Source organism: Lactuca serriola, chromosome 2, assembly GCF_051521515.1.
Source record: "Lactuca serriola cultivar US96UC23 chromosome 2, Lser_US96UC23_V15, whole genome shotgun sequence".
Lineage (NCBI taxonomy): Eukaryota > Viridiplantae > Streptophyta > Magnoliopsida > Asterales > Asteraceae > Lactuca > Lactuca serriola.
The window spans coordinates 216,166,093-216,190,982 of record NC_136409.1 but is presented as its reverse complement, the minus strand read 5'-3'; the positions used below and the strand labels follow the sequence as shown (position 1 = coordinate 216,190,982).

The 24,890-nt window shown below is 36.7% G+C and overlaps 3 protein-coding genes across 5 annotated transcripts; all 3 read left to right on the top strand.

Annotated features, from left to right (window-relative positions):
* Positions 1-918: 918 nt before the first annotated feature.
* Positions 919-3,162, top strand: LOC145088499 (receptor-like cytoplasmic kinase 176). The gene is made up of 5 exons (XM_079026870.1): positions 919-1,517; positions 1,616-1,751; positions 1,847-1,989; positions 2,069-2,192; positions 2,284-3,162. The coding sequence occupies exons 1-5, from the start codon at positions 1,188-1,190 to the stop codon at positions 2,691-2,693; spliced, it is 1,143 nt and encodes a 380-aa protein (XP_078882996.1). The 5' UTR covers positions 919-1,187; the 3' UTR covers positions 2,694-3,162.
* A 3,119-nt stretch (positions 3,163-6,281) lies between these two features.
* On the top strand, positions 6,282-9,053 carry SCL30 (SC35-like splicing factor 30). Of its 3 annotated transcripts, none has more exons than XM_079026869.1 (8): positions 6,282-6,439; positions 6,890-7,074; positions 7,191-7,268; positions 7,968-8,132; positions 8,238-8,275; positions 8,349-8,418; positions 8,512-8,664; positions 8,761-9,053. In XM_079026869.1, exons 2-8 carry the CDS (start codon positions 6,911-6,913, stop codon positions 8,870-8,872), a joined length of 780 nt encoding a protein of 259 aa, XP_078882995.1. In that variant the 5' UTR covers positions 6,282-6,439; positions 6,890-6,910; the 3' UTR covers positions 8,873-9,053. The 3 variants fall into 3 exon arrangements, with proteins under 3 accessions (XP_078882995.1, XP_078882994.1, XP_078882993.1); XM_079026868.1 differs by having other exon boundaries at positions 6,873-7,074; XM_079026867.1 differs by having other exon boundaries at positions 6,283-6,439; positions 6,876-7,074.
* An 813-nt stretch (positions 9,054-9,866) lies between these two features.
* Positions 9,867-11,065, top strand: LOC145090799 (16 kDa phloem protein 1-like). Its single transcript, XM_079028871.1, has 5 exons — positions 9,867-10,105; positions 10,231-10,296; positions 10,388-10,526; positions 10,621-10,759; positions 10,878-11,065. Exons 1-5 carry the CDS (start codon positions 10,039-10,041, stop codon positions 10,932-10,934), a joined length of 468 nt encoding a protein of 155 aa, XP_078884997.1. The 5' UTR covers positions 9,867-10,038; the 3' UTR covers positions 10,935-11,065.
* The last annotated feature ends 13,825 nt before the right edge of the window (positions 11,066-24,890 follow it).

The following is a 24,890-nucleotide window of genomic DNA, read 5'->3' as shown; positions in this document are numbered from 1 at the left end:
TGCCATTTGTAATTGTATCTTGCCCACAGTATCTCATTGCCTCATATGTTATACTATCTATTAAAATTGAAATGTATATGGTGTTGTGTTTTGGTGACGTCATGGCTTTCAATTTAAAGTACCTTGCCCTTTGTACTTGCCCACAATAGTTCGTGCCTGAAGAATCTACGGTGACCTCTTTTGGTATGTTTTAAGAATCTATGGTGAACAGTGAACTCTTTTGATATGTTTTTGGATTACCTTTGGTTCTTTTATATTGTAATCTTTGGTAAAACTTTGTTTGACAAGTGGTCTTTGTTCTTTATTTTAGATCTTGTTTGTGGTTGCAAAAGAATTAGAACGTTGACAAATATATGTTATTAATTTAAGAATAAATATTATAAAAATCATATATTTTCAGATTTCTGCTATTTAAACATTTTTTCCTGGTATAATAATATAACTAAAACGCTAACTAAATATGATATCAAAAAGAAAATTAGATATATAATGAAAATAAAATAAAGTGAAGATGTTTTTAAATTAACAATATGGTTTAGTCTGTAACGTTGTATGAAAATACTGTTTATTTAATCAAGATGAAAATTAACAATAATAGACTAATAGTTAATCAAGTATGCCCTGAAGATGATCGAGATGATAAGGATGTCTGAAACAGTTAAACTCGAATCAAGCAACCGACTCGGCTCAATGGATCTTGAAAAGGTTGCTCTGTCTTTTCCTGATTTTCGTTTAAACTAAAGAACCTAGTGTCACTTTTATAATCCGATTATTAAACTGTGTGTTAGATTCCTCCATTTCCCAGTATTAATTAAGATCCGCCTACTTGGATTACCAAATTAAATAATCAACTTTCTTTTACATTTGAAAATGTATAGACTTGTTTAATTCTTGACTATTGATATGTCTTTCATGGACAAAGCAAGTTGCAGAGAAAATTTAATGGAGACAAGTCAACTCTCTTTGTCATTGGCTTTCTTTTCTTCTGGAAAGGTTCTCGTGAAGCCAACCCGTTCACACCCACCACCTGTTTGATATAATTCCACACTCAGTTCTTTTCACAATCTCAAAACTGATTCTTCATCAAACAAATTAAACCCCACACAGTCTCCCTCCTTGTCTTCTCATTTGCAGGCAAACCAGCGACTTATATATTATATATCAAAAGGGAAAACGAGGAGATTGAAATGAGTTCTTGTTTCTGTGTTTGGTCGAAAACAGAAAGCTCTGAACTTGACTGTAAAAAGGTTTTATCCGCTGCAACAGTACTACATAGCCCTCGGAGCCAAGCTGAGATATTAAAGTCACCAAATTTGAAGTCGTTTAGTTTCAATGTGCTTAGAACATCCACCAGAAACTTCCGTCCTGATAGTGTATTGGGAGAAGGTGGTTTCGGTTTAGTTTTCAAGGGTTGGATAGATGAACACTCGCTTTCAGCTGCTAAGCCTGGAACTGGCACTGTTATTGCTGTCAAACGATTAAATCAAGAAGGCCTTCAAGGTCACCAAGAATGGTTGGTAAGTATAAACTATAAAAACTCACCCATCTTCTTTACTTCATTAATATTGGATGATTGGATCAAAATCAAATACTCCATGGAATTTTGTAATAACAGGCAGAAATCAACTATTTGGGGCAGCTACATCATCCAAATCTTGTACAACTAATCGGTTACTGCTTAGAGGATGACCAAAGACTTCTTGTATACGAGTTCATGTCTCGAGGCAGCTTGGAAAACCATCTTTTCAGAAGTAAGTTTCAGTTTCAGTTTCTTCCCATTATTCATCCATCCGCCCAAATTTTCGTCAGAAATCTTATTTCAATTCATCATTGAAATTTGAAACAGGGAGTTCTTACTTTCAACCTCTCTCATGGAACCTCCGATTGAAGGTTGCTCTTGGTGCTGCGAAAGGGCTTGCATACCTTCATAGTCCAGATGCAAAAGTGATATATCGCGATTTCAAATGTTCCAATATCTTGATTGATTCTGTATGTATCTCAAATTCATTCCTGTTAACACCCTTTGTCATATATTTCTTACAAGTTTGACTTTTATACAATTTTCCAGAACTACAACGCAAAACTTTCGGATTTCGGGTTGGCAAAAGACGGGCCAATCGATGGGAAAAGTCATGTGTCTACAAGGGTCATGGGGACTTACGGATATGCAGCTCCAGAGTACATGGCTACAGGTAATCTATTTTTGACCTAATTTTTGGAATATTTTGGTGTGAATCGATCTTGTTTGTATTGATCTGATGTAAATTGTGTATTTGGATGAAGGTCACTTGACTGAGAGAAGCGATATCTACAGTTTTGGGGTGGTTCTTCTTGAAATTTTGACGGGAAGACGATGCATAGACAAGAATCGTCCATCTAATGAACAAATACTCGTGGATTTTGTTAAGCCTTATTTGATCAGCAAACGAAGGATTCTTCAAATCATTGATCAGCGGATCGACGGTCAGTATTCTTCGGATGTTGCCATGAGAGCTGCAATTCTTGCAATGAAGTGTCTTGCGAGAGAACCTAAGTACAGGCCGAGTGCTGCGGAGTTGGTGAAAACGTTGGAACACCTTCAGGAATTGCAGAAAGCGTCGGAGAATTGTAGAAAAGAATCGGTTCGGAAACAGATCGGCAACAAAAATTCTGGTTGCCGGCGACCGGTGGCTTCTAATGGAGGTAGGGTTTAAAAAAGGGAGTGCATGCAGACTGCAGAGTCCTTGTATAGTCGTTAACGTATAACTTGGAAAGTGTAACAAAGAAGAACAAATGATGTAAATAATTTGAATGTTTTTAGCTCTTGAAATGGGGGGTTGGGGGTAAAGGCATCCATTATCGTCTTTAAGATCTTAAATTTGATTGTCACTGTTGTCACCGCCACCACCGTCCGCCACCATAGTACTGCCGCTGGACTCAGGATGTGCTTTTGGGCATGATGCCAGAGCAAGATGCCATTGAGAACGAGGGTTTCTATTGTGCTGAAATATTTTTAGCATCACTTATCAAATATATATCTTTGATCAAAGTTATTAAATTAAAATTTTAAAGTTTGTTTATAGAAGTGTCACAGTTTACACTAGTATTGGGTGCCTCATTGCACAATCAGTCAATCGAAGTGCGTTTGATTAGACAACAAATAAAACTTGTATTTGGTTCGAATTTCTCTATTTTTATTTGAATTCAAATATATATTCGATAAAAGATAAATAGTGTTGGAAATTAGTTTTTCATATCAATTTAAAAATTAAAAAAATTGACTAAAAGCAAAAAAGTACTTGTATATTGAATACAATATTGTTTTGTTTATTGTATACAATATTATTTTTTTCATCGAGAAACATATAAAATTAGATTATTTTCTGAAATCTAATAGGAACAAAATAAGTTGTTGATAAATTGACACCCCTTAGACATTCTATAAATATTTTTATTAAAAGTCAATCTATAATAAATTATTTATAATTTACTTTTTCAAAAAACAATACAAATTCAACCAATAAAAAAACCTTAAAAATCAAATAGGGTGTCTAAATAGAAAAATGAGATGTCTTTTTAGCCAACTCCACAAAATAAACATCGGATGTTGTTACATTGTTTTACAAATCAACTATAAAACGGATCTAATTAGATCCAAAATTTTAAATGTCAAAAGTAAACTTGAATCGAAATTTTCATAATGGGTCATAGAATATATGGATATGATATAATTCGATCCATTGGATACAAATAAAAATTGATATTGGATTTACTTCCAATTATTTCCACTAATGGTTTCTAACTTTTTTTTTTCTTAACTCAACCGTGTATTGTATGTTTTTATTGTGTAATTGGTCATACTAGATGTAAAAAAAGACTATATTGTCTTTATGTATAGTTTTTTTTAATTAAATTAACGTTGTTTGGTTATTTACTTATTAAAATATTTGTTTGATAAACCGGTAGGTCAACCTATACCCCCTTTATCCATTCCTTCCAAACTAAAAGCTCGAAACTCCATTAACATAAAATGACCACCATCGACCATTGTGTATCTAAACCCACATAAACACAGGATAATCACGCTTCATCTAAACCTTCTTGTTCTACTTCAAATAATTAGAATGTAAATAGTGCCCTTTTATACGTTGTTATAGATATTGTCTAACTTCCCTCATTGCTATGCAATTAACAACATCATTCATAATCACCTTATTTGAGTATGCTCATTTACTCCAAACATATGTAACTACATCAATTTTTTACTAGGTGTGGGTTACAAAGAAAGTATACGGAAGGAAAGGAAGGGAAAGTAAAAGAGAAAGTAAAAAAAATTAGAAAGCAAAAGAAAAGGGATGGTAGTGGCATTTTGTACTTGTTGACAACTCCAAATTGAAGAAAAGTGTCGGTGGGTTGCATATTGAAAAGAGGCAGCGATAATTTTTTGCTAATGGTTTACAATTTTTCCATTGAAGCTTTAAGTGTGAGGATGTTTCATGGTGATGAAGATATTTATTTGTTAGATTTGTGGGCTGTTTGGCATAATCTGAATTATTAAGATTTGAAATTTTAAGAGGTCTAAATTTCTAAGAAATTCTAAAATTTTAAGATCTTAACATTTAACATATTGTTTGGTTGAAACATTTGAATTTTTATGTTGAATGATAAACATGACCATTTTATCATTTGTTTAAAAAATAATAATTATTAATAATAAATCCATCAAAAGCTTAAGAAATTCACATTTACATATAAAATTTTTATCAACATTTAATCCACTACATATGTTCATGACTTTAAAACACAAATTTACAAAAAATTCCACATTAGGGCTTGCATTAAACAAGAAATAATCTTTTACAAATTCAATTTATAAATAAATGTTTGCATTCACTAAAAACTTGACATGCAAAAAACAAACAATCTTTCATTCTTTTATTCTTGCCTCAAAACTCCAGTCTTTCATTCCAACCTATTCAACACATCAAGTAAAGTGATGAGGAACTCTCACGTGAGGTCCTTTATTGTTCGTCCCAAATGTGAAATAACTTATGCCACGACTGGTATTCAAGGTACCCCTGGGAATCTAAAATGAAATCTCAAGCATATAACAAGAAATCACGAAAACAAAGGCTTTATAATGGTAGCTACAACTAGGTATCGTCTTCAACAAAAATTAACATCTAATTTCATCTGGGTATCGTCTACAGAAAAAAGTAACATCGAATTTCATCTCTGATTTTAGAAAAAAAAATATATGTTAGATTTCAAATTTGATGATTATGTAAAGTAGGAAAATCAAAAATCGAAGACATTACCTGATTTCAAGCAAAGCAAAAGGAAACAAAAACAACAAAACAAAGGAAAAGTTAACTCTGATTTCATGCGCTAGCAAAAGAAAGAAGCTCTGATTTCAAGCAAAAATCAATTACATAGCAAGAGAAATAGGAAAATCGAAGACATTACCCGAAGATCGAAGATAAGCAGATTGAGGATGGAGGAATGGTGTAGCAACCGGAGGAATGATGCAACAGTCGGCGACGATGCTGGAGGGTTGTAGCTCAACGGTTGGAGCCGGACACGACGCCCACGATGGCAGAGAGGAACGCCGAGCAGATCGAGAATGATGCGTCGATGAGAAGAAAGAAAGATAAAGGCGGGTGTTCTTTGATGACAGAGAGAAGAGGCGAAGGTAGGGATTAGAAAAATAAAAATACGTGTCCTCTATTTTTTTTTTTTTTTTTTTTTTCAGACGTGAGTTTTCATCTGATTCGGTCAGACATTTTTTTCCAATTAAGATGATAAATTAAGTGCTAGCCAAACGCTCTGAATCTTAAGAGACATTAAGAGCTAAACAAACAAGGTTTTAGTCAGGTGCTAGAGGTTGTTGGTGACAAAGAAAGAAAGGAGATGAAAGGTTGTTGGCGAGGATGACTAGGTTTGGGGTGTGGGACTCAGTTGTTTATTAAACAATTTCCTCAATAAGCAAATAATCAATAATCATCATACTAATTAAAAAGAATATACATATGTATATGACCAAGGCCAAAACGCACACCCAAAACTTACAATAAAAATGGGCCGAATTAAAATAAAAAATTAAAACCAAAAATTACCTAAACCACAAAGACTATTTTGTAATTTGCTCTGGTAAATATAGTCCACGGGGTTATCTAAAATCCAAAAAAAGCCATCTAAAAATCCGGATAAATTCGATGATTTATCCCGGTTCCTTTATAACCGGTTTTATTAAGGTCGGATAAGAAATCCGGGTTTTGTACGCATCATTCAAATGGATATTCTAACGGGACAATAAAAAGTTAAAGCCCACTTCGCTTTCTAGTTGTAGCTTCTAGGGCACGGCTAAACAGTGTAAGGCTGTAAAATTTTCAAATCGAGCATCTGGATCTACCAATCTCTTTTCTTGTCGATCTCCTGACCCGTTCTTGTCATCTCTCAGGTAAATTTATCATCTTGATTTCCTTATCATTTCAGAATAATCTTGATATTTGTTAAAGGGTTAAAACGTTTGAACTTCTCGCACTTTCAGTTATCGATTCGAATCAAATCTAAGAATATGATTTTTTTTTCTTTTAATTTTGTAACATTATTCCTCAAAATTTGAAGACTTTGCTGATACTAATTTTATTGTGAACCGGACACATCTATAAGATTCGATTTCGTTTGTTCCGAGGCAAAGCTGTGATAAGTCCTTAAGAAAATACAAAATTCTGTATTGATGTGAAATTATAACGTTTGTTATTTTCATATTCAGATTTCTGGAAACTTGGATTCAGTTTCGTTTTCTATATTTGAAAATTATATGTGAACTATATGTTCCTTGAAAGGGTATCCTCAAGTTGCCTAATTGTATAGTTACTGAAACTTGACAGTAGGTATTCTACTACAGTTTAGTTGCTGAGGTTGAACCATGCGAAGATATAGTCCACCGTATCACAGTCCTCCACGGAGAGATAGAGGACACGGAGGTCGACCAAGAAGCCCTCCCCGAAGGGCATATGGTGGTGAGCGAGGGAGGCACAAGGATCAGAATCATGGCAGTCTTTTGGTTCGTAATATTCCATTAAATTGCAGGTAAACCCTTCTCTTTCCATCTTAAACCTTCAACACTTTTTCCATTGTTGTTTAACCTCAGCTTTTTGGGATTCCCTGTGATTATCTAATCGTGTTTTTTCTAATTGAACTTGTAGGCCAGAAGAGCTTCGTGTCCCCTTTGAAAGGTTTGGAGTGGTCAGAGATGTCTATCTCCCAAAGAACTATTACACTGGGTAGGTTTGCGCATCTGACCTCCGTTTTAAATGAAATGTCATAAATCAAGATATTAAATTAGTAAAATCTCAAAATGAATTGGATTATGTCTGTTGATATGGATTCACGCTAGCTAGGCATGTCACGTGTGATTAGAATATAGTAGCAGGGAGAAGAGTGAGTTTTCTTGGTTTTTTTTAAGAAAAAAATTGTTTTACGAGTCTTTTTTTTTTTTTTTTTTTTCTTAATTTATGTTGATGGGGAGTTACGTTTTGACCTGGTTTGTCAGGGGGTATGTTGGTTTGAAGTTAAAACAAGCCCAAGCCCCACAATTGATGAAGGCTCTTCTGTTGTTTATCATTGCTTAACTTTTTCACCAAAAGAAGAATGTTTCATTATATAATCACACAATCATTACAAGTTTTGATGTGGAAAAAAGATTGTGAAGAGAAGTTGAGGCAAATTTTAACTTGTGGACAAGGTTGATTTCAAGTTCATCACACTTATTTACAAGAAACCTGAAGACTTTTGAAGTCACTTTCATCTTTTGAAGTTGCCAATTTGCCATTCATACTTGATTATAGAAGAAAAGGTATATATAATTAGAAGAATCTTTTGTCGCTTAGTGTCACATACTGGTTGGTGTTTCTTATTTTTAGCAAAAACTTTAAACATACTTGGTATTTTCTTTGAAAAATTGTTTTTTAAATTTTATGCAGGGAGCCACGTGGGTTTGCATTTGTGCAGTTTGTGGATGCTTATGAAGCTGGAGAGGCCCAATATCATATGAATGGACGAATGTTTGCTGGTAGAGAGATTTCTGTTGTTCTTGCTTCCGAATCAAGAAAAAGACCCGAGGAGATGCGCCGAAGAACTAGGCCTAGGTTAACATTAATTAACACATGTTATTATTTTTTTATTTATTTTGTTCTTAACATTCTAATCCTTATAAAGGTTTCTGATATTTATGTTGTTGGAAACTAATTTAGGGAATCTTCCGGGTATGAAGGAAGGCGATCTCATCATGGTAAGTTAACATCATAACATGATGCTTTGTTTTTTGTGTTTGGATTTTAATTTGTTCATTTGTAATTGTTTAGGAGGGCGATCTCGGTCACATTCGCGGTCCCCACGTCGTCCTTCTGGTTCTAGAAGCCGTCAACGGTCAAGGTAGTTGACTAATTTCTATGGTGCTATTTTTGTCAACTATATTTCGATTATTTTTATTAAAAAAAAAATGGTGAATTTATTTTTACCATGTAGGTCCTACTCGCCTGCTCCGAAAAGACGAGGTGGCGACTACTCAGAATCACCGCCACCTGTAAGAAGAGAGCCTCAGGTTGATGATGATCGTAGCCGTAGATCTTATTCTCCAGGCTATGATGATGCTGCTGCTAATGATCATAATGTTGATAGGTATGTCTGTATGAGTTAAGCACTTAATTTTTTAATTTCTCAAAATGTTAATGGAGTAAGGTGGTTACGATGTGATTGTGTATGTACTATATGTAGGAGGAGGTCACCCTACAAGTCATCTGGGAGAGCAGCAAGGTCGCCATCTGGATCTAGGTCTAGGTCTAGATCTAGATCTGGTGATGATATGTCACCACCACCAAGGACCTGAAGAGTGAAGACCCCTCATGTTATGTTATGGGGGTATGTTTGGTATTTGTACATGTATGCTTCATATTTGCTTACAATACTTGAAAACCTTGTTGTGTATCATTTCTAGACTCTGTTGTGTATCAACATGTATTTCATGGATTGTGAATGCTTGAAATCTATGTATTGTTTATTACTTGTTATTTTGCTTGATTAATCATGTAAGCCGAGTTTCTTAGCTTATCCCAATTTTCATTTGTAACATACTGTTAGTATTGTTAATAATGGACAGAAATTAAAATGTTTATATCTTATATTTTAAGTAATTCACTGATATATAAGAAGATTTTTTTGTTAGTCAATTAATATATGTTTTCTTAATATTAGAATGTATTGAACACTAAATAACTAAATTACTGTGTGCACAAGTTGAGTTTGTTGGGATTCTATTATTTGTAATTTTTGTAACTTATTATTTGATTTTGATCATTTTATATAACGTATATTTTTCTTCAAACCGATGGAAACGCTCACTATATGTTCATCAAAAAGCAACACATCTTAAAGTTTTTGCATTATGAGAAAAAAATGGGTCGAGTTTGAAGGGATCAGAGTATGCGGAATTTTGCAATTTGTGCAACAAAAACGATCTAATTTGTTGATTCCAACGACAATCCAACTGCTTCGGATTATTTACTTTGATTACAAAACTGAAAGAAAGTGAATCCAATCTCTAATCTACACAACCGTTGATTCCGTAATTCACTTACTCACATGAAGGGGGCTGACTTTGAAGGAGTCAACATTATGACGCCATTGAAAGAATCTTTAAAAATCTTGTTCAAAACAAAGAAACGACCTTTTCATGGCCTACCAAAGAAGTACCAACCTTGGTATAATTACAAAAAAAAAACTACTAGTAGCTTGAATGCTTGATTGCGACTTCAAAATTTGAGGGCTTAACTTGTAAATATTATAAATACTCTCACCTCTATGCTTGCCATTTACGTGTGATTTTCAGTTCATTCTGCTGTATATGATTTGATTAGACAGAGAAAGAGAAAGAGAGAGAGAGAGAGAGAGAGAGAGAGAGAGAGAGAGAGAGAGAGAGAGAGAGAGAGAGAGAGAGAGAGAGAGAGAGAGAGAGAGAGAGAGAGAGAGAGAGAGAGAAATCTGAAGTAAAGAGAGATGGTGATCGGAGTAATGGAGGTGAACCTAGTGGATGCTCATGGTCTCAAAAAATCCGATTTCCTAAGTACGTATACTTCTCTCAATTGAATTCCAATCTTGATGATTAATAAAAAGTCATATACAGATATGTTCTTTTAAAAAGATTTACAAGCACCATTTTTTATATGCTCCTTATTCGTTTTCTTGCAGACAACATCGATCCATATGTGTTGGTGCAATACAGGAATCAAGAGCACAAGAGCTTAATAGCCAAAGGTAATTAAAACCTTTTTTCACAGTATTTTTGGAATACGTCATACGTGACCATTTGAAATACTTATCGACCTTAATTAACTAAATGATACAGGGAGTGGCAGCAACCCAAAATGGAACCAAAAATTCACATTCAGGGTCGAATATCCAGGAGCAGACGATCAACCTAAGCTTCTTCTCAAGATTATGGACCATGACACCTTCTCATCTGATGACTACCTCGGACAAACAACGTATGACCTTAGTTTGATGATTTTTTTTATTATGATTTCACAAATGACTGCAACTGTTTGATTTTAGTTACTTATTGATCGTGCATGCGTGCAGGGTATACTTGAAAGAACTGTTCGAATCTGGAGTGGAGAGTGGAACTTCTGAACTACGTCTTCAAAAGTATCGTGTTGTGGATATTAGTAGCCATAGCTACTGTGGAGACATTCGAGTGGGTGTCACTTTTACCCCAAGGGTATATATTTATCTTTAACTATATATTTAATAGTGTATACAGAAAGGATAGAAGAATGATGAAATGTATTATAGTTTTGCTTATATAACTTTTTTGGTGTTGTATTTCATGGTTACAGGTGGAAACAGAATTTTATTCACAAGAATTCGGAGGATGGAAAGAGAGCCAACGGTAGTTTGTGGATTTTGCCTTGATTTTGTATTTACTATTTAGATTTTCTAGGTGCTCAATATTTGTATTTTAGATGACCGAAATCATGTAAATTGTATCTAGTTTTTTTTTTTTTTTTTTTTTTCTTTTTTTTTTTTTTTTAATATCGTTGTGGAAATGTTTATAAAACAATTTTTTTCCGTAAACTTCATATTCTTGTTTTAAGTTATATTTAAAGGTAGCAGGTGTATCATTTTCATGTAACATTTTATAGGGTAATTAGAAGAATCCGGTGACATAAAAAGTTTACCTAGTATAAGTGACTTGTCTGAGCACCAGGAATTGGTAAAAGTGACTTGTCTGAGCACCAGGAATTGGTGCGTGGGTCGCATAGATTTGATTTCATATTTCTCTTTTATTCTACTATTTTGGTGTTTGTTGACTTTTTGAAGGAATGCTAATGACTTTTCACAAGATAATAAAGCATCAGGGGACAGAAACTAAATTATCACAGTGGGTATAAGCTGAAACAGAATGGTACAAAAGAAATACACAGGGATAGGGCAGAAAGCTGCACTGTTTCATTCATAAACTGGAAAAATAAAGAATACAAAACACCTCGTGTATGCCTACCTATTTAAAGCAAAACTTAGCATAAAAAATAACAACTGATTCTACTGCGAGCTAAAGACCATGAGACACTCACCCACATGGCCTTGACTTATTCTCTCTACTACTTCTAGATAAAAACAAATAAAGAAACGTGTATTGACTAAAATAACTCTGAACTACTTTAACATTTTCCCCCTTAGTTCAGAGTTGGTAATGTGCTTTACTCCAATTACATTTCGCATCTCCTCATGTTTCACCCTTGCCATTGGTTTTGTTAGAATATCTGCCTTCTAACTTTTACTACAAACATGAGCCACTGTTATCTTTCCACCTTCTACGCATTCTCTTATGAAATGGAACCTTATATGAATATGTTTGCTTAGGATTCCTCATGAGATCAAGAGCTGACTGGTTATCAACATACAATGTTGCAGGAGGTATGTTTTGACCACTGATTTCCACAAGAAGACCATGTAACCAAATTCCTTAACAAGCTGCCATAGTTGCTGCCATAAATTCTGCCTCACACGAAGACAGAGCTACACAATGTTGTTTATGGGATGTCCATGACACCAGGTTGTCATTTAAGTAGAAAGCCATCCCTCCTATGCTTCTCCTGTTAACCTCATCATTCCCCATATCACTATGTGAATGCCTAGTAATAGTGATTTTTCTTTCTCCTTTTGTGTACACCAAACCATAACCCAGGGTGCCCTTTACGTATCTTAGAATATCTTTTACAGCTTGAAGATGTTTCATGGTTGGTTTTTCCATGAAACGGCTGACAACTCCAACTGCAAATGATATATCAGGACGGGTGTGAGTTAAATACCTGAGTCCTCCTACTATGCTCCAGTATTCAGTAGGATTTACAAGCTCTCCTCCTTCATCTTTAGTCAGCTTCAATTTATGCTCCCTTAGACTTTTAGTAGGATTGCATTCTATCATTTGGGTCTTGGCAAGGATAGTTTTGGCATATGCTTCTTGCTTTAGAGTTATTCCAGCTCCACTTTGATTCACATCAATTCCCAAATAATAAGTGAGCAAACCAAGATCACTCATCTCAAACTTGTTCTTCATCTCCAGTTTAAACTTTGCCACATCTTCTTGATTGCTTCCAGTCACTAGAAGATCATCCGCATACACACCGATGATCAAGATGTGACCTCTTTTCTTTCTTGTGTAAACAGAGTGTTCTTGCTGGCATCTAACACATCCCAAACTTTTCGGGTACTTATCCAAACAGGCATTCCAAGCTCTGGGTGCTTGTTTCAACCCATAGGGAGCTTTTGTTAGTTTGTACACCACCCTTCTTTGCCCTTCTTTTCAAAACCCTCAGGTTGTGTCACATAGATTTCTTCTTCTAGGTTCCCATTCAGGAATGTTGATTTCAAGTCAAGATGGTGCACTTTCCATCCGTTTGATCCTGTAAGAGCTAAGATAGTGCGTACCTTTTCAATTCTTGCAACAGGTGCAAAGACTTCCTCGTAGTCAATTCCCTGTTTTTGGGTGTAGCCTTTTGCTACGATTCTGGCCTTGTGCTTCACGATCTCCCTTGTTGGATCTCTTTTCACCTTAAATACCCATTTTAGACTAATTGGCATTCGCCCGTTTGGCAGATTCACAAGGCTCCATATATTGTTCTTCTCAATCGATGACAACTCTGCCTTCATGGCATTCACCCACTCGACACTTTTCTTGGCTTCTACGTACGTGGTCAGTGGCGAAGGTTATGTAGGGCCAGGGGGTTATGGTCCCCCTTATTTTTTTTTATAATTAGTCCATATGTATTAAAAAATTTACATATTATGACTAAAACAATAAAATCTGACTTTGCCCCCCCCCCCCCTTCTGTTATTCAATTTTTATACATATTCTATTTTCGGCCCCTCCAAATCAAAACTTCAAGTTCCGCCACTGTACGTGGTTGGTTCTTCGTCTTCACAAACCATTAATATTTGTTCTCATACAGGTCTGTTAGTAATCTGTAGCGTTTGGGAGCACCGCCACCAGCTGAGCTTGAATTTGTACTTGAGGAATTTGGCGTGGATACAGGCGAATTTGTTGAAGTTTGAGAATTTGGCGTTGACGGTGAATTTGACGCAAGTGATGAATCCAACGGACTCTCATTCTGATCCGATTGTGAGCCCATTTGGTGATTGGTGGGTTGTGAGTCGGTACCGGCCTAGTCCATATCGTAAGATGGATCTTGTCCGTTGGGTGTACCCATAATTTCCCCATCTCCTTCATTAGTATCGCTTTCAACGACTAATTGATCATCATCAAAATCGAAACCTTTAACTGTGAAGCTCAAACTTGGAATCGCTCGTACCTTTGTCGCCTTTTCCAACATCCATGGTTGATCTTCTTGAAATACAATATTCCTACTTATGTGTGACATCCCCAATTTCATGGCCCGAAAAGACTGATTTGTTTATGCTTTGTTTTTAAAATCAGGGTAATCTTTTAAAGAAAACGGTTGCGGAATTTGTTCCCAAAACAAGATATGATAATAACTTATCAAAACATTTCTCGAAGAGAATGTATTTTCATTTAATAATAAAACCTCGAGATGTCATGTTTCGATACAGACATATAAGCATAAACAGAACTTACATTCAATTACACTAATGATTTATATATCCTTTAAATCTCTCTGTGAAATATGTCTTCGTATTGATACGTGTGATACAAAGAAAACTGAGTGGGTCAGGCTTGGGAGCCTGGTGAGCATATAGGGTTTTCATCCCACAATGTTATATCATATATTTATAAATATAGAACATTCAAACTTGTACAATTTCACCATATAAAGGCAACTCTTATCCCACCCCATCGATCCTCACAATGACACGATCTAAACTCTCGTATCTAAAATTTTCCTCTTTACCTGATCCCTACTCACATATCTAAAACTAACCTTTTCACCCGATCCATACTCACAGATCTACAACTAACCTTTTCACCTGATCCATACTCACGGATCTAAAACTAACCTTTTCCCCTAATCCATACTCACGGATCTAAAACTACCTGATCCATACTCACGAATCTAAAACTAACCTCCTGATCTGATCCATACCCCCGGATCAACAATTGTACCCAATCCATACTCCCGGAATAGGGATATTTAACTATACCTTAATCCTGATCTGATCCATACTCCCAAATCTATAACTGTGCCCAATCCATACTCCCGAACTAGAAACAATTAACTTAGTATTAATCCATATCTGATCCATACTCCCGGATCTATAACAGTGTCCAAATCATACTCCCGGACTAGAAACAATTAACTTAGTCTTAATCCATATCTGATCCATACTCCCGGATCTATAACTGTGCCCAATCCATACTCCTGGACTAAGGACAATTATCTTTGTCTTAATCCATACTCCCAGACTAATAGCAAGTTTATTTCTTTACCTGATCCATACTCCCGGATCTAAAACTAACCTCTTGGTCTAATCCATACTCACGGATCTAAAACTAACCTCTTGAGTTGATCCATACTCACGGATCTAAAACTAATCTCTTGATATGATCCGTACTCACGGATCTAAAACTAACCTCTTGATCTGATCCGTACTCACGGATCTAAAACTAACCTCTTGATCTGATCCATACTCACAGATCTAAAACTAACCTCTTGAGCTGATCCATACTCACGGATCTCATCTACCCATGTTGTAACGCCCGTAGATCTGGGCTAGTCAAGTTAGAGGCAATAAGTGTCGAAAACGACTTTTCGAAAAAAGATTATTTAGAATAAATAATTTGAACCAATTTTTAGTATATGTCACAAGGTTTCCATACATATAAAGAATGCCGAAATCCGAGTTATAACGAAGAAGTTATGACCCGTCGAAGTTTCGCGACGAAACCGGCACGACACCGGGAAGCGTAAATAATGAATTTACGATAGAGCGAGTTTTAGCCTTAGCGATATAAACAAAAATTGTAGAGTATGTTAAACTAAGAACATCGATAAAAAGAATGCCCAAATTTGACTTCGTATGAAGAAGTTATGATTTTTCGAAGTTTCAGATTAGCGGTGTACATCCCGAAATTCGAATATTAGATCGAGTGATTTTTAGCTGACATGACCTAAACAAGAATCGAAGATCTCGTTATGAGTAGAGTAATGAGAAAAAGATGGGCGAAAACAGACGTCGGATGAAGACGTTATGAGGATTTAACGGACCAATCCTGTCCCGGCCTGTTAATAATATAAAATTTAAAATTGAGTCAAAATTAGCCGACGGAGTCTAAACTAAAGTTGTATAGCATGTTCCCGCCTTCACGTGGATATAAAGAACGTCGAAAACGGAGCTCGTATGCAAAAGTTATGATTTTTCTAAGTCAGGAGGGTGCTGTGCAGTTTGGGTGACGTGGCGCGATCACAGCCGTTGCTTCCTCCCCAAGGCTAGCCACCAGATTGTGACACGTGGCACATTACGCCCAGCGTAATTTTGAGTACGCTTAGCGTAATTTTTTAGTACGCTCGGCGTACTCGGCGTTGGCAGCCTATAAATAGAGGCACAAATCTCCCATTTTCTTCACAACCCTTCACTTCTTTCCTCCCAAATACCCCCAAACCTTCAAGGTTTTTCCCTAGCACCTCCAAGGTGTTAGAAGCAAGTCCCGGAGCACCGGGAAGCTCCAAGAGAAGGAGCCTTTCGGCTCGGGAACGCTGCTCCAGCAAAGCCCGGTTTTCGATAAAACCCGCTGTAAGTGAGCTACGTCTACGCTATTTTTAATATAGCTTCTAATTAATTATAGTAACATTATTAGGACCTTAAAATAATTATTTGGGCTATTATTATGATTTATATAGTGTTGTTTAACGCGTATATAATAATAACAGCTAGACTATTAAATTAGTCCCGGTAAATACTGAACTAAACCCTAGTGGTAATGATACTAGGTTTTGTTGAGGGAAATTGTTTTAAGAGTAACGAAGTGCTGTCCGAGTACCGATTCACCACCTAATCAAGTGAGTGCATAGTCCCTTTCATCTTACACATAGATATGAAGTATTTTAATATAAATTACGTGCTATGTGTGCATATTGTTTGAATACTTGGTGTCTATGCTGGGTGAAAGATTTTTATACATGTTTTAAATGATTTAAACTGTATATGTATTTTATATCTACAAAATGTGTTGGGTAAAACATGGGTAGATGAAATAGTTATTGTGTGATAACACGATGAAAGACATCAATGTTGACAGTGATCCAGTCATCTAGTGGAGTATAGATGACGACCATGGACGATACTAGACAGTCCAGTGGAACGCTAGCAGGCTCGTAACCTGTAGGTGTTTTTGAACTAGGTGCTCATTAGGTATTTTGAACTGAGTGTGTTCACTAGGTATTTTTGAACTGAGTGTGTTCACTAGGTATTTTTGAACTGAGTGTGTTCACTAAGTATTTTGAACTAAGTGTGTTTACTAGTTACTTTTGAACTAAGTGTTTACAAGATGCTTTGGACTACGTGTTCACCAATTATAATCTATAAGCCTTGGTAAACGATGGACTTCATGCCGATTCCTTAGGAATAAATAAACGAGGAATAGCTGATTCTTAGGGTAGATCCTTAAGACTAAAGAAGATAATGGGGATGGGTAATTGGGTTGATTGTTTGATTGTTTAAACATAATAATTATATTATTGTGGGTTGAAAACCCTATGTACTCACCAGGTTTCCCAACCTAACCTACTCAGTTTATTTATGTCACAGATGTTGTTATGAAGTCACATTACACTGAGAGATTAAAGAGATGAAGATCACTAGTAAGTTCTGTTTATGCTTATGTTTCTGTATTTACGATGACATTTCAAACGTTTTAAAATAAATAAAATACGTTTCTTCGAAAATGTTTTGATAACGTATTTATCATGTTTTTCTGGGAAAAAACTCCGCAACATTTTTATGAAAAGAAGTACTCTGATTTTTATAAAGCAGAAACAAAATCGGTCTTTTCTGGCCGTGAAAATGGGGATGTTACACATGTCCTACCTAACATATTTGTAGATATAAAATACATATACAACATAAGACATGTATAAACATTCAATCAATACTCATTTCAAATAACCCATAACAATATATAAACACATAGCACGTATTTCATAACAAATACTTCATATTTATGTGTTAGAAGAAAGTAACCACACACTCACACATATAAACAACAATATACTTAATACATTCAAACAATACTTGTATTATTATCGTGTTTATGAAAGGGACTATACACTCACTTGATCAGAAGATGATCGGGCAGCACTACGGCTTGCAATGGTAGTATTCTTCGGTAGATCTGGAAGATCTTCACACAACGAGCTTCTCGCAGGCAGAGCTTCGGCTCGGAAACTCTTTTCTTCTCGGGATCTTCGGGCTTCGGGACTCGCTTCGGGTCTCAGAATGATACCGGGGATTCGGGGGTACTTCTTTGCACGTAAATCGAGGTAATATGGGTGAGAGATTAGAGAATGAGCAACCAAACTCGGCTGGCCCTTCAAATCTATTTATAGGGCAAAATCTGCCCTTGCCACGTCGTGACACCTTTTTCCACGTCGTGGGCTTGGTCGTTACTGCATGCGTCATCGTAAGTTGCATATGTGGGACTCCTGGAGGTGTCAGAAGACTTTCCACGTCGTGGCACTGCTTGCCACGTCGTGGTATCTGACAGTTTTGGGGTTTCGCGCCCCGAACTTCAGAAATTCATAACTTTCGCATACGAACTCCGTTTTCGACGTTCTTTATATCGACGTGTAGGTGAGATTATGCTATACAACTATCGTTTAGACTCCATTGGCTAATTTTGACTTTATTTTTAATATATTATAAATATATTACTTATATATTATCCTTAGTAGGTCGGGACAGGAAAACTCCGTTCGAAATTCATAACTCTTTCATCTGAACTCCGTTTTCGTCTGTATTTTTATCGTTGGACTACTATCGTAGACATATTTGACTCTCGTTTAGATCACTAAGGATAGATATTTATCTACCTTAAATTCACTATTTACGTTGCGTTGGGTCGCACCGGTTCTGTCGCGAAACTTCGACAGGTCATAACTTCTTCGTTATAACTCGAATTTTGGCGTTCTTTATATGCACAGAAACCTTGTGACATATACTAAAAATTGGTTAAGATTAATCCTTCTAAATAATCTTCCATCAAAAATTCATTTTTGATGCTTATCGTCTCTAAATTGACTAGCCCGGATCTACGGGCGTTACATTATGTGAAACGATCCAATGTCCAGGTCTAGCAATCTGTATGATTTCGTTCCCCTTTTAATTCCCAAATGTACTACAAGCTTGCTTCTTTCATCCATCTTCTTCAAGTGATTCTTAGTGACCATCATATGCACCACACACCCATATACCCTGAGGTGCCCAATTTGTGGTTTCCGACCGGTCTACATCTCATACAGTGTTGATTCATTGAGAGCTTTGGTACTTCTTTTGTTCAATATGTGAACAACATAGCTCACAGCTTCGCCCCACAGTACATCTGGCATACTCATCATCTTTAAGTTACATCTAACCATCTCTAGAATGGTTCTATTCCTCCTCTCTACCACACCGTTTTGCTGTGGTGAATACAACGATGTGTACTGACGTTCAAGCCCAGTTTCATCATAGTACTTTGTGAACTGATTCGAGAAAAGCTCACATCCACGGTCTGTTCTTAGTACCTTAATCTTCTCACCCATTTCTGTCTCCACTTTTACCTTGAAGTTTTTGAAGGACTAAAAGGCCTCGTCTTTCGTCTTTAGTAGGTACATCCACATGACTCTGTTGTAGTCATCTACCAGCAAAAAGAAATATCGGTTCCCTATGGGTGTCGGAGGCGATATTGGACCACATAAGTCCCCATGGATGAGCTCCAATCTCCTTTGTGCTCTGTAGCTTGTATGAGACGGATATGGGTTTCTCGACTACTTCCTAACGAAACAGCCATCACACCGGTGTGAGGGAATGTCTATTTTCGGCATTCCTTCAACTATCTTCTTGTTAGACATTAACTTGAGTGCAGTAAAGTTTACATGCCCCAACCTCGCATGCCATAGCTATGTCGGATTGCTCAATTTCGCAATTAAGCAACTTGTTCTTATTTCTTCTAGCTCAATTTTATAGAGACGATTCAGGGATCATTGGACTTTCATAAGTAGTCGCCCGATTGCATCATGGACCCATAGAAACGGTTCCTTGATTCTGATTTTGTCTCCTCCTTCAGATAGTTGACCCAAGCTTATGATGTTGTTACAGAGATCAAGTATATAATACACTTCCTGTAACTTTTTTTGTTCTCCATTTTTGCACTGGAAAACTATATTCCCTTTTCCTTCAATTCTAACTCTAGATTCATTCCCAAATCTTACATAGCCTTGAATCGCTGTGTTAAGATCACAAAATTTCTTTTTATCACATGTCATGTGATTGCTGGCCCCTGTGTCTAAGTACCACAAATTTGTTTAACTTGATTCATCTCCTTTTGTCTACAGTTGTGGATTCACTTTTTCTTCATTCAGGAAAACTTCACACGTCTCTTCTCTTGTTTCAAGAGAAGCCAGCATGAGTGCAGGTTCATCATCTTGTATTAGGTTGTTTTCTTGAATCCTTTCTCGTCTATGATTCTTGCACTCAGTTGTAAAGTGTTTGTAATCTTGACTATTGTAGCATTGCACTCCACTCTTGTCTTGATTACTTGATAAGGCACGATTCTCATCCTTTCGATTGTGTGAGCCACTTCTTTCCCGACCACCTCGACCAACTTGATTATTGCCTTTGCCCCGTCCTCTTCCTCTTCCACGTGAAGCCCTTGAACCTCCTCTATTTCTTTTAAATTTTGAGTCATCTCCAGCCTTCTTCTTGTTTCTCTCTGTCCACTCTTGATGGGTTAACAAAAGTTTTTTTCTTCTATTTCACTATGGCCTTTTGATGTGCACAAAATATACCTATCAATTTTTAAATTTATAACCTAACAAACTTATACTAACTATGCACCTATAGGCAGTGTACCTAGTCAGATTATAGTATAGTTTGGGTAAGTCGGGTGTCGATCACAAGGAACGGTATTTAATTAATAAAATAACTACTAAAAGCTAAACTAAGAAAAATAACTAAAATGGGGGGGGGGGGTTATCTGATTTTACAAGTTCAAAAAAACTTAAACACTCAAATAAAAACGATTGTAATCAATATACTAAAATACTTTCGTTTAGTTTCAAATCCACCTTTTTCCTATGGTTAGTTTTTATTTATGGATTAATAAAGTTGGTTGCCAAGTTATTGTAATTAGCAATTCAAGTCCAAATTTACTAATATTTTCACCAATTCATGAACTACCTTGTATGGTCATACACAAGCAAAACACAAAATTAGTTATTCATTATAGATGGGCTATGTAAGATTTATCTAAACAAACACCATTATGGTCACAATTATGTTCTCAAGCACAGCTAAATTTGTTGCTTTTATTACTTATCTAAGATTTGGTCGATCCTAGCTCTAGCAATTAATGGTCACTAAATCACAAGGTAATCAAGTTCATGTAATTAATGGCCACTAAGCTACACTACACTTGAAATTAAGCAACAAAGTTACAAACTTTAACATGCTAGGTAATGATAATCAAACACATACATAAACCAAATTCATATAATCCATAAAGTAAGAAACTAACTCATAGTTTTAGGTTTCAACTAACTAAACGAAAGCAAGGGTTTTTAGCCCGTAATTGTAACATCCAAAAACCCAGGTATACCTTGTGAACCCTAATCTTTAAGCAATTATCCATATTGGTCCTTGATAAGAAAAGGGTGGTAGACGGGTACGCGGGGCGTACTAGAGTGTACGCTCAATGTACTCGTGCGCGTGTTTGATCACGGAGGGCCGCCTAGTACGTCAGGCGTACCAAGGTGTACGCAGGGCGTACCAGGCCCAAATTGTAACCCTAATATTGAGTGTGTCCCCTATTTAAAGAGTGTTATGGCCTCCTTGTGGCCACCATTTCCAGAGACTTAACCTCCCCAAAACCCTAAATCTCATTCTTGTAGCAAGAGAGTGCCTTTGAGAGCTTGTGGGTGTGTTCTTGAGCTTTTGGAGTGGAAAGGAAGCTTTGGAGAAGAAGGAGTTAGAGACCAAGCTCTTAGACCTAAGCTTACCAGTGGGAGAGGCTTCATTTGGAGGTAAAAAGCTCCAAGATTTCCTACTCTTTTGATGTGTTCATGTGTGGGGTGTTTTAAGGTTTTTTTTGGAAAGGGAACTTCCCTAACGAGGGTTTCCGGGCCAGCTTTTGCGCACCGACTAATCCCCCGCTGCAAACATGAGGCTTTGCCTCATGCCCTGGAGTCACTGCAGGCGAACCTCCATGGCCACAAGGGCTTAGTAGTGCCAGGATTTGAACATGGATCAATAGGTTATCCACCATATCTTCCACATGCCTTACCAAGTCACCACAACCCAAGTTGATGGCTTTATGAGTTGATAAGCCCTTAGAGCCCGAGATATGTCCCATGTTGGCTTATTTTGTGTTATTGAGCCATAAAAATCTAATCTTGGTCATTAAGAATTGACCATGCATGAGTTATGAGTCTTTTAAGGAAGGAAATGGCATGATTTGGGGGTTGGTGACCTTTACAACCATGCAAAGGCTTAAAGTAACTGACTTTATGGATTAAGAGGCATTAGAGTAACTAGATCTGGGATTTGAGTCTTTGTCTTAGCCGATTCAGACCAAAAACCACGAGAAGTGTGAAACTGGGACTTACGTCGGGCGTTATCCCAGTATACGCAGCGTAGGGGGTCAAGTTCCCCGTTTCTGGTTAGCCATGGGGTACGCCCCGCGTACAAAGCTGATACGCGTCGCGTACTCCCGCTGTTGACTTTTGTTGACTTTTAGGGTTTGGTCAAGATTGAGGGCTATTGAGCATTGGAGGGGTAAAATGGTCTTTTACCCTTCTGTGAGTTGTAGAAGGATTAGTCTAGCTTCTTGAAGGCCAATATTAATTAGGGATAATTATTATGTGTTAGGTGGGAGCTAGACCCGAGAATAGAGATCACGATACCGATTGCGAGATTTTCATTCGTTACCTTAAGAGGTGAGTCTTCTCACTATACTTACCTTGAGTGGTAAACCTTATGTGTGACCAGAGGGTCTTATGTGCATGAACTGTGTAATCAGATATCTTGCTATTTACTTGTGTTATGCTTTATGAGTATTATATTGTGATGCTGAGTTGAGGGACCGGTGGGTCCATATGAGTTGTGGGACCAAAGGCTCCCACTGAGACACATTGACCAGAGGGTCTAATTGAGTTATAGCCTCGAGTGGCTACTATGCTGTGTGTGGTATTTTGGGGAACTCACTAAGCTTTTCTGCTTACCGTGTTATGTGTTATGTGTTTCAGGTAGTTCCGATTTGACAACCCAAAGTTTATTCCGTTACATTACCCCGTTACCGTTAACGGAATATTCCCTTTTATAAAAGTCCCGTTAATTAGAGGGTGCCAAATAAATAAATGTTTAATTTATTTATATTTTCATGTCGTTATAGTCGTAATAAAGTAAATAAAGACACTTACCTTACATTTCCATTTAATTGGAAAAAAAAAAGTTAGTTTTATTATTACGACCACTAAATCGGGTGCGACCAAAAGCCCCGCATAACGGTAGTATTGGGTAGATTTTCACTGAGCTTCAACTCAAGCCCCTATATAAGGGGGGAGTAAACTCCATTTCAACCTTTTTTCACCCTCTCTCTATACTCTCTCTCATACAAGCCCGTTTTCGACTCAAATCCGCAACCAAACGCTTCCAAATTGTAAGTCTCCTTACCCTAGCTTATTCTAAACATCATGGATTGTTGTTATAGCCCAAAAATCGACCATTTAAGCTGTGGAAAAGGAGTTTACGGCCTAAGATCCTCCTTAGGCCGTAAACCCCTTAAATAAGGCCAAAATGACCCAAGTTTGTCCCGTTAAGCCTAGAACCAATTAAGGAATTTATCTAGGAGTGTTTAAACATGAAAACACAAAGTTTTAGGGCCTAAAAGAGAGTTTACGTCCCAAGCACATGCTTAGGCCGTAAACACCTCTTATGCTTGTATAAATTCCCCCAAAAACACTCCCAAACCACCCTTAGGCTTAATACATAAATTAGGGGCTTGCCATTTCGGGTTTAGAACATTCAAACACAAGGAAATATGAGGTAAATTGGAGTTTACGGCCCAGGCAAGTGCCTAGGCCATAAACACCCCCAAACTATGTCAAAAGACGGTTTTTGTCCCCTAAATGGCCTTAGATCTTTATTACAAATTACTAGAAGTGAATTAGGGACTTTAAACTTCCATAAAATCAAAGGATAGGAGTTCACGGCCGTGAACTCCCATAGGGGTGGTTCATGGAACTCCCATATTGTCCTTTTAAAAGCCTTAAATCCCTTTATACCATTTAGTTTTGGACCTAGCAAAATTCCATGAAGAAGTTAAAGCTTTTAAACACCCTAGAACACCCTCACCATGAGTTTACGGCCGTAAACTCATGGGGAGTTGTCCCAGGGCCGTAAACTAAGTGTATAGAGTTTACTCTTGAAGAGTAAACTCCATTCCTAAGTCATTCACACCCTTAGATGTTACCCGGGACACCCCAAACACTTAACCAAAGTATTTTCCGCTCCTTAGAGTGCGTATACTTGTTTAATTAGTATTAAATGTACTAATTGTATGTGAACATATGTTATCATATGTTAAATAGGTCACTAAGTGTGTCCAAGTCCTTACTTGACACCGAGCACCCAACCGGCACCTTCGTCGGATCCACTTACACCAGGTGAGTTCATACCCCTGAATGAACCTTTTAAATGTTTTTACATGTTTTATAGGGGGGAATACAAGTTAAACATGCCAGTTATCATATCAATCACATGTGATTGATAACCCGCATGCACAAGGATTTACCACACTGTTAACTGTTTTACTGAGAATGACACTGTAAATGGTTTTCCTAAAAACATAGTTATTTGTTCAGCTTTTACTTATGATGTTTAATCAAAGTTTCATTTTAAACTTGTTTATGAAAGGTTTTCAAAAGGATTTTTAAAGATTTTCAAACTTATTTTAATAAGGAACACCAAGTTGTGATTTTCTTAAGCATAAAGGTTTTCCAAGGTTTTCATCAAGGTTCTCTTTCATGCCGAATTTTCTTACTTGTTAGATGTCGCTGCTTCGCTTTTACTTAGTTTAAACTCCTACTTGATAACGTTTCCACTTTGTGATGCACTTATATTTGGTAACTCTTATACTTCACGATTCAATTATCCTACACTGTTTGTTTACACTTTACGAT

Excerpts from the sequence above, each read along its gene's own strand:
- LOC145088499 (XM_079026870.1), top strand. The coding sequence starts at position 1,188 with ATGAGTTCTTGTTTCTGTGTTTGGTCGAAAACAGAAAGCTCTGAACTT. Across the intron at positions 1,518-1,615 it reads AAGGTCACCAAGAATGGTTG|GCAGAAATCAACTATTTGGG; the intron begins GTAAGTATAAAC and ends TTGTAATAACAG. Across the intron at positions 1,990-2,068 it reads CCAATATCTTGATTGATTCT|AACTACAACGCAAAACTTTC; the intron begins GTATGTATCTCA and ends ACAATTTTCCAG.
- SCL30 (XM_079026869.1), top strand. The coding sequence starts at position 6,911 with ATGCGAAGATATAGTCCACCGTATCACAGTCCTCCACGGAGAGATAGA. Across the intron at positions 7,269-7,967 it reads CCAAAGAACTATTACACTGG|GGAGCCACGTGGGTTTGCAT; the intron begins GTAGGTTTGCGC and ends AATTTTATGCAG. Across the intron at positions 8,419-8,511 it reads AGAAGCCGTCAACGGTCAAG|GTCCTACTCGCCTGCTCCGA; the intron begins GTAGTTGACTAA and ends TTTACCATGTAG.
- LOC145090799 (XM_079028871.1), top strand. The coding sequence starts at position 10,039 with ATGGTGATCGGAGTAATGGAGGTGAACCTAGTGGATGCTCATGGTCTC. Across the intron at positions 10,106-10,230 it reads CAAAAAATCCGATTTCCTAA|ACAACATCGATCCATATGTG; the intron begins GTACGTATACTT and ends GTTTTCTTGCAG. Across the intron at positions 10,297-10,387 it reads CAAGAGCTTAATAGCCAAAG|GGAGTGGCAGCAACCCAAAA; the intron begins GTAATTAAAACC and ends TAAATGATACAG.